The 8,612-nt window shown below is 46.0% G+C and overlaps 1 protein-coding gene across 1 annotated transcript; it reads right to left on the reverse strand.

Annotated features, from left to right (window-relative positions):
* Positions 1-1,176: 1,176 nt before the first annotated feature.
* Positions 1,177-7,729, reverse strand: six4b (SIX homeobox 4b). The gene is made up of 3 exons (XM_077016894.1): positions 6,784-7,729; positions 4,266-4,897; positions 1,177-2,458 (listed from the first exon to the last, which is right to left on the reverse strand). The coding sequence occupies exons 1-3, from the start codon at positions 7,566-7,568 to the stop codon at positions 1,965-1,967; spliced, it is 1,911 nt and encodes a 636-aa protein (XP_076873009.1). The 5' UTR covers positions 7,569-7,729; the 3' UTR covers positions 1,177-1,964.
* Between the last annotated feature and the right edge of the window lie 883 nt (positions 7,730-8,612).

The raw sequence follows: 8,612 nt of genomic DNA on the forward strand, positions 1-8,612 counted from the left end.
TAGGCGACAGGGTCACCATTGCAGAGGTAACAATAGATTCTTTACCTGTGCGTTTTTTTTTCCCTTTGTGTGTGGGAGTCAGTCCTACCTGGACGCCATTCAATTAGTTTAGACTCACATGGCCCGGTGTCACAAGAAGGAAATGTTCCCACGATAGGGCACAGACTTAAATCTATTCCTTTCCCAGAAGCTATTCTACCCTTGACATGCACCTAACTTTGACCAAGGTGTTCTTCGATCTTTCTGAGTCAACACATCTGATGAAATGTTCTACTGCATGCACACACACGGGCATGTACCAGTAGAACAAATAGCTCCGTACAGCTTGTAAAGATGTTTCTGCATGATGGTATCTGAGATTTTTATCTTGAGGTGCAATGCATCATTCACATTTTGCACCATTTTATAAACTACCAAATAACAAGCAGTGTCTTAGCTCAAGCTCGGAGCCAAATGCCTGTTCCTGTTCAGTCATGTGCAGGAGCATCTGGGAAATCCAATAAGGGTGTGTGCTTCTTCACGTCCACTCTGCCTTTTTGGGTGACCTCCACTTCGGGCCGTGACAGGTACCATATTACATTTGAAGAGTGAAGTGGGATGCGCAGCTGCCAGGCATTGGCGAACGATCACAGAGTGCCCTGTAGTGAGAACATGAGCTTGATCTCCATCATGCTGCATATGCATACATTCATGCATTAGTAATGTCTGAGGATCACAGCCAGCTGTCCTGGAGGCCCAGGTCGTAGCCTAATTTTGTTAAATGGAGAGTCTTGGATATCCACAGTACTGACGTCACACCTCGTTTAAAATACAGAACCAACTTACCTATTACTCACAGTAAGGTCTGATTAATGTGAGATGATGTCATTACTTTTCAGATATTCATTTGTCATAACTGAGTTGTCAGGGTCAAGACTATAATGTGAAAAACTGGTGTCACAGACAGAAAACCCATTCACCATGTATTATGCATATATAAATATAAAGATTTAATTAGGTGAAGGGTTTAGAAAAATAAGTTTCATTTCTAAATGCAAGGCTGATGTTTAAAACCTTATAAATTTCTGTTTGCTAGTTGTGTCCATAAGTTATACTTTAAGATTTTATATTTATCATCACTGCATGATCTCTCCATGTAATTAAGTTTTTTTTTTTCAATAAAAAAGCAAAACTCAAAAGGGAAAATTAAGTATATTTGCCTAACACGTATTTTCTTTAGAACTTTCCTCTGCATCATGATTTCATTTCTTCACGGAAGGCCCATGAGACCAGGAGCCAAAGACCCTAGAATACAGTATTTGCATTTCAAGAAGGACACAAGGTTGCCATGTGTGTTTCAATCAAAAAGTAATTGCTGAACGGGGAAAAAAACAAAACATAACAAAACATTGTTGTCCACATTAGTATTTCACACTCAAAAAATTAAATACAAAAGACCAAACGACAACAAAAAATTAAACATCTGTGCTTTCATAAAATATCGGAGAGGAAAATAGAATAGAGTACAAAGCTGTGGTGATTGTGCAGAGATGTTTGCAAGACTTCTAAAACACATCTGTCATTGTATAGTGTGCTTATTGTCTCTTTCTCTTTCATGCCATTGCTCTCTCTCTCTCTGCCTCCTGACAAGAGTCCCTTACTGTGAGACAGAGGAGAGAGAGGACAGTGCTGAGACACAATCTTCTTTTAAGGTCAGTGCATCAACAAGTACATTCTGCAGCCGTCCGAATGAGAGACAGATTAACTCAGCTACGTTTGTGGGGAGAAGAAGAAGGCACTGCTCATTGAGTTCCCCCCTGTTTACACACATCTTGCATACATTATTACAGAAACAAGAAAATATTAGAGTTCGGGATTGACATGTGCATAAGAGACCTCATGAATAGGCCGCAATGAGATTCAAGAAAACCAACCAAGCACTCATGAAATACGGAGCTTCACTGCAGGTGATGTGATCACCAGGGTCAGAGGTCACTGTCGTCCTCGTCCATCTGCACAGTCTGCAGTTTCGCCAGCTCTTTGCCCTCCATCTCCATATCTCCACACAGCGGCCCTTCAACCGGCCTCGCCGGGGCCTCCAGCTGGTCGGACAGGGGCAGCTGGGCCTCTTGGGCCCGGTAGTCTGAGGGTAGAGCTCCCCCGCCCTCCTGGAGGCTGCGGGCGGCATGAGTCAGGGTGGAGTGGCCCTCCGTGCTGGAGAGGACCGAGGTGACGGCAGCCGTGGCAGTGGGGGCGAGGGGGCCTCCACCATCGGCAGAGTGGCCAAGGCTTGAGGAGAGGAAGAGGGAGGCGGTGTAGCCCAGGTTGCCGGTTTGGTCCAGGGGCATACTGGGAGGATATGTGTAGCCCACACCAATGTCCAGGGGCTCCTGCTTAACGGCCTGGTTGAGGGCGTACAGCAAGGGCTGAGAGTTCTGGGAGGAGTCACTGACAACACCGTCCAGAGGAGAAGAGTCTCCTGGGGAAGAGACGTGAACGGAGACAAAAGTGGGTGAGATGAAGCTGGCCACCCCACCCTGTCTGGCCACAGGCTAACCCCGTAAACTTCCTGGCATGGCCTTAGTGCCAGCACTGACCTTCTCCTCACAGCTCATAACTCCTAGACCAGTGAAGGAAGTAGAAAGAGGGGTCAAGAAGGGACACACTCTCCTATGTTGCGCATTTCTAGATTTTCTACATGTCTAAAGTACATCACCATTATTCATTTTATGTTTACATTTCTCTCTTTCTCCATTTCTTCCCCTCTTTGTCACTACTTCCCTCTTTTGCAAGTACATTTTGCGAAATATAAAATGAAACACCTTTTTCATTTTCTAATCGTGGTCACATTCACTGTGATTTCCTTGTAATTCTAGAATGTGGCTCTTGGCACATAGCTCTCAGAACGATAGCCTTGGTCTTGTGCCAGACCCATTCCTTCCATTAGGCCTGCTGAAATATCTGATAAATAATCAGGCCGCCCCACCCCCGTGGCCCTCACACTCACTTACTGGAGGTAGAACCACATTTTTCTACAAGCTTCCCGTAGAGCTTTAGCCAATATTTGTTGGAATTGGTATCACATGGGGCTCGGATCATGGAACTTCTCTTACATTTGAATGTTAAAGCCAGTACAGCACCAACTCCTTACGCCACCAATGCAGATGAGGTTAAAGTATTCTAACGTATGCATATTTTTGCACAGTGAATTATAATTTATATAAGTGTGTCTCTTTACTATGCTATAACAGAATATGTGGTCTGAATATGAGCCTTTAACTCACAGACACCACTAAATGGAAAAAAAAATGTTTCATTGTATTTCTGCAACATTGGACATCAAACCCAGTGGGTTTTATGAATACATATTTTATTGAGTTGCCTTTAAAATTATGGCCAGAGGGAAAGTAGGTTTTGGCTAAACATTTTTAATATCGTCTCTCTCTCTTTTTTTCTTTCTGTTTTTTTTTTTTTTTTTTTGATTGACTGTTTGGGCTCAACTGTTTTGCTTCTAAATCAAAAGTTCAGCCAGGGGTAGGTTTGTTTTAATGTGGCTCGTAAACTGCATATTAAAGGATGAAAAAGACGAGGTTTGTATGGAGAGAGCAGGAGCACCCAGCCAGCCTCGCTCTTATTGATGTGGTTATAAAATATTCATGGAAAGAACCATTAGTGCGTGGTTAGGGCCATGGAGAGGAGGTGGGGATAATGTCATTGAAGCCTTTCATTTGGTACAATCCTGAAGTCATCGCAAGCCTGACCTGCTCCCATCCCCTCCCATTATTTTACCCACAGTGCACCCCTCCAGTTCCCGAGCCACAATCTTGCCCTACTAAACCTTGAACCTCTGGCATCTGGACAGAACAAAGTATGATAGCTGCTTCTGGAACAGCAGGAGTCGTAGAATAGTCTGCTGCGCTTTACTCCAAAGTGGTTATACAATTAGCGAGGATATGGAGAGGTGTGTCCCGACTGCTGTGTGTAGGAGGGAGTAGCAAAGAGGTTTAATGTCTTTAATGTCTAAATTGATCTTTTCTACCAATGCTTCCACTGCTGAAGTGATGCTGTTTATCACCCGCACCTAACCCTAGCCCTAGAGATTTACTGCTCACAAAGGTTTGGTTCCAATCCTAACTTTGTTCTACCAAATGCTCCTACAGGCTGATTAACTGGAATAAGTGGGGATAGCTTCATATTTATACTGGTTCCTCGAGTGTGGCTTTTTGGCTAATGTTCACGTGCTGTAGTTAGTCATGCTTAGACAGGAAAAACAACACTTCTCCTACCATGCGAGGGAACTGTGGAAGATGAGGGTAGCAGTAAGGGAGGGAGGCTGAGACTGTTCTCAACCCCAGGGAGATTGGCCATGCTGTAGCTGCTTAAATGAGGAGCCCCCGAAGTGGAGGAGGATGAGCACGGGGTGGTGGCAAAGGTGACCACGGAGGGTACCGCTCCATCTTCTGAGTGGGTGACCAGAGACTGCATGACCTCCAACTTCCCAACCGTGGTTTCTGCAGCACCCATGGAGTAAGAAGTGTAGGAAATGGGGGAGCCCCCCAGAAGTCTCTCCTGGCCGTGGGAGACCCTCTGGGGCTCAAAAGCCAAGAAGTGGCCCCCCGTGGCTCCGAGTCCATTCAGGAGGCCGGCGCTGCCGTGTGACTGGACGTAGGGGGCACCGTTGAGATAGTGGGAGTTGACGCTTGCCAGGTCACCATTGAAACCCATCCCTGCTGGAAGAGGAGACATTTTGACGTCTCCGATTTGCTGGATGACGGTGGGGGCACCATCGGCGTATACAAGGGCGGGGCTAGCCCCGTGGGCAACTGAGCCTGCAGATCCACTGGACAGGGGACGGGGGGACAGGTCCTCCTGCCCCTTACTGGACTCGTCCTCCGTGCTGTGATTTCCATCGGATTCACTGAAAGTCATAAGAGGACATTTTAGGAAAAATGCTTTCAATTAGCATTTAATTGCTTAATTAATGTAATTCTGTAGGGGAAAAAAGGTAAATTGTTGCATGCCAAGTGTTCAGTGGGTTCAGCTACAAAATGCTGCCCTAGCTGATTGGGGTGTTTGTTAAGGTCAGAGAAACAGTCCACTGACAGTCCAGCTAGAAAACATGCATACAATTTACACACTAAGTAAGTGTACTCCTTGGACATTTATGGGTGCTGTAAATGTTATTGAACAGGGTGTCTGCAAATTTTGCACAAATTAAAATTAATTCATTCATTTCATGTGTCCCTCGAGGATTCCACTTTTTCATTCTTAATTAGTGAAAAACAATGAATTATTATTTTTTGACTATTTCTACCACTTCACATATTACATGGTTTTTCTGTGTTTCAGTTTACACTCCTGCCATTAAACTTAAATGTGAAGCAAACTAGAAGCAGGCCAAGGCTGACATAAGTCTAGAAAGCCATGCTTATTGTGGTGTCCTTGCTTCTAATAGACCTATTCTCTCCTGATAGAGGCTTAAATTTCCCTAAATAATAGATGTGCATCCCAACTAATTATCTCTGTCTGATACACTGTGGTATCTTTCTTAAGACCCATCGAGAGATGTAATAACGCACTAATAACGCACAAATTAATATTTAACAGAATTTAAAAAACAGCTTTATGTTATAAATAACGCCGTTCTCTCAAAAAATATGAGCCATCAAAATATTGAAACATTAAGGACATGTTTGGACATAACTTCTAAAAGTGTCTTGCTTTAGGGTCAGATAAAAAACGCCCAGAGCGCTTGGCGGCTCTGTGAGTCTCCTTACTGACTGGGACAGCTGTGGATGTGAACGGCCAAGCCACACAAAGGATTGTACTGACACGACAGACCGCGAGACTTTTTTTCATCCATAGAGGGCACGTATGGAGTGAATTCAGTTAGCCAGAAATATTTTTGGCTAAGTGACAGTAGGCCTATATACGCTACATAAGTCGTAACATCACTGCAACTTCTCACCGCTGACGCAGACGGAAAAAGTTTGACCTCCCTTATTTACGAGACTTTGGATTTATTATTTATGATAAAAGCAGCCTATGACATTGGGATTTGTGGGTGGGTTGAGGAAGGAGTTATTTTTGTTGCAAGTCGTTTAAGTGTCAATAAGTCATTGCAGCCAGGTGCACAGGGCTTGCGTGCGTAGCTACTTTACAAACATATATCAGCATCTTATCCGTCTCAGAATGCCCGAAGCTGTGAAGGCCTCTTTGTCCACGCCAGGAGATCTCCTCGACTGATTAATTATCAGGGTGGAGACAATGGGCTTTAAATCCACAAGCAAACATAAACAATAGGTACTTTAATTAAATGACTGATCACCAAGGTAAACTCACTGTTGATTATCGCATGCTTGAAAGCAAATGTCTTTTTAAACAATACTGTTTGTTTGTTGAGAAGCGTTAAAAATAATACTGCCCCATGTCCTTTTAGAAAAGTTTATCGATATAAGAAGAAGACCCACGTTTCCTGGAGGATTACTGTTTGTTTGCCCTTGAGGATGGCATGCGCTCCGCCATTCTTAAAAACGACACCTCGTTTAAACGGCCAAAGCTTCGTATTTCAAAACATTGAGAAAGCGTGCCCCCATTCAGCGAGCCCACTCCCGCCGTTAAATACATACGCATTCCTGCACAACACGTTATCAGTCTAATGAAAACAACGCTTTTAAACAGCGTAGATAAGAGATGCAAAACTACAATCTCCCCAGGTACACTTTTCCCCCCACTCCTAATCGGAAAGTTGAAGCAAGTGTGCATTTACATTTACAAACACATCTCGTTTTTTATTTTTCTCACCTTTTTGACTGCGCTTCCGATGGATTCCTGTCCCTCTGTCTTCTGTTTTTGAACCAGTTGCTGACCTGTGTCAAAGAAAGTCCTGTGATTTTCGCGAGGTTCCTTTTCTCTGCCGGAGAGGGGTACCGGTTCCGCTTATACATGTCCTTGAGCGCATTCCTGGACCGCTCTTTGAAACAATACACGGTCTCCTCTCCGTCCCAGATAGTCCGTGGTAGAGGGTATTTTCTGCGCAGGCGGTACTTGTCCACGGCTCCCAGCGGTCTGCCCCGTGCCTTTTCTGCCTCGGTGTAGCGCGCCTTGTACCACATGTCCTGGAGAGAAGAGTGGTTAGCCGGGCTGAAGTTGTGGTTCTCCAGAATGCAGTAAAGCTCCTGGTAGCGGGCTTGGTGAAAAGCGACGATCGCCTGCGCTTTCAGGATGCTTTCGTTGCCGCGCAGGAGGTCACTCTGCGGCAGTGACCAGAGGAACCTGGCCAGGCGCTCCACGTTCCCCCCCTGCAGCAATGCCTCGCACACGCACGCCACTTGCTCCGGGGAGAAGGCCAGGGAGGCCGGTGCGCAGTCCAGAAGTTCGGCGCGGACCGCATCGACAGCTGCGACTGAAGTTGCATTCTCCATAGACAACTCCGCAGGGTCCAGCACTGACAGCTTGACACTCCCCCGGTTCTCCAGCGTCCTTGAGTTCTCCCTCTTGATCTCATCGGCGCTAATGACCTCACTTGAGGAAGAAGACATTTTTAACGTGTCCTGGTAAGTCACTCCTCTGGGTTTCGGGCAGCACATCAGACGATCGGGTTTCACCCCGCCATCCAAGCGCGATCAGGTATCTGGCCGCTGTGTGAAGTGGATAAGATCTTGATTCTCCGGTCCAGCGCAAGTTTAACTCCGCAGCCCATGCAGGAAGGGGGTCCGAATACTACACGCTTGACGATTGGACGGCTCGGCTCTGCGGGGGAGGAGCGTGTGAATCCCAAGACAAATGTTAGTACTGGGAATGTCTTTCAAGCGTGTAGTTAAAACACGGGTACCTGCGCTAGGTGAGCGCGCAGGTATGCAATCTTCTTTATATACGCAATCGGTCGAACAGAGTAAAGCGATCGTTTCCATGAACATCCCACCATTGTCATAATACATAATTAACCGAATGTATTCTCTGACCCAACAGTTCATACCCATGTCTAACTATATTCCATCACTCTGGAGTAGAAAATAAATTGCGGAAAATGTTCTTTGTCTCTTTGTGTGAGTGCATCTGTTTGTCCAACTGCCAATATGTCAAAGAAACAGACACTTTTTGTCTTTCGGCCACAATCTTTTTTTTTCTCTGGTCATGCTGTTTACTGGAAACTTGGTGACTGTATGGGAGCCAACAACCACAACAGCTGACGGAGCCCCTAGAAGCGCCGAGCAGAAGACACGGCCGTCTAAAATTAACCCTAGCATGCAGCGAATACCTGGCACGGGCTTTGTGCACTGCGAGGCGTCCACATGCTTTTCGATATGGCGGCGCGAGTACTGATGCCGGTCAATCGCTTGCATCCCGAGGTTTGGGGTTAGCCGTGCGTGAAAGCCTTGGCAGCGTGTGGAGTGACGCGGTGAGGGCGCTGAAGAGGACTGCTTGGACCTCTGCCTGTGGATGCTGGACAGCCATCAGGGAACCTCGTGCGTATCCTTGAAGCTATTCAGTGGTTCTAGCCTGCTGGATCATGCAGCTGTTGAGACAGGCATGCTGCCACTACCGTGACGGCCAGGCGCGCCTCCTTCCCCCATTACCCACTTTTTGTGCCAAATCAAAAGAATCTTGGGTTGCGTGCCTCTCTTAGCACT

The sequence above is a fragment of the Brachyhypopomus gauderio genome, chromosome 9 (assembly GCF_052324685.1).
Source record: "Brachyhypopomus gauderio isolate BG-103 chromosome 9, BGAUD_0.2, whole genome shotgun sequence".
Taxonomy (NCBI): domain Eukaryota; kingdom Metazoa; phylum Chordata; class Actinopteri; order Gymnotiformes; family Hypopomidae; genus Brachyhypopomus; species Brachyhypopomus gauderio.

Excerpts from the sequence above, each read along its gene's own strand:
- six4b (XM_077016894.1), bottom strand. The coding sequence starts at position 7,568 with ATGTGCTGCCCGAAACCCAGAGGAGTGACTTACCAGGACACGTTAAAA. Across the intron at positions 4,898-6,783 it reads TCGGAAGCGCAGTCAAAAAG|TGAATCCGATGGAAATCACA; the intron begins GTGAGAAAAATA and ends TATGACTTTCAG. Across the intron at positions 2,459-4,265 it reads TTCCACAGTTCCCTCGCATG|GAGACTCTTCTCCTCTGGAC; the intron begins GTAGGAGAAGTG and ends TCTCTTCCCCAG.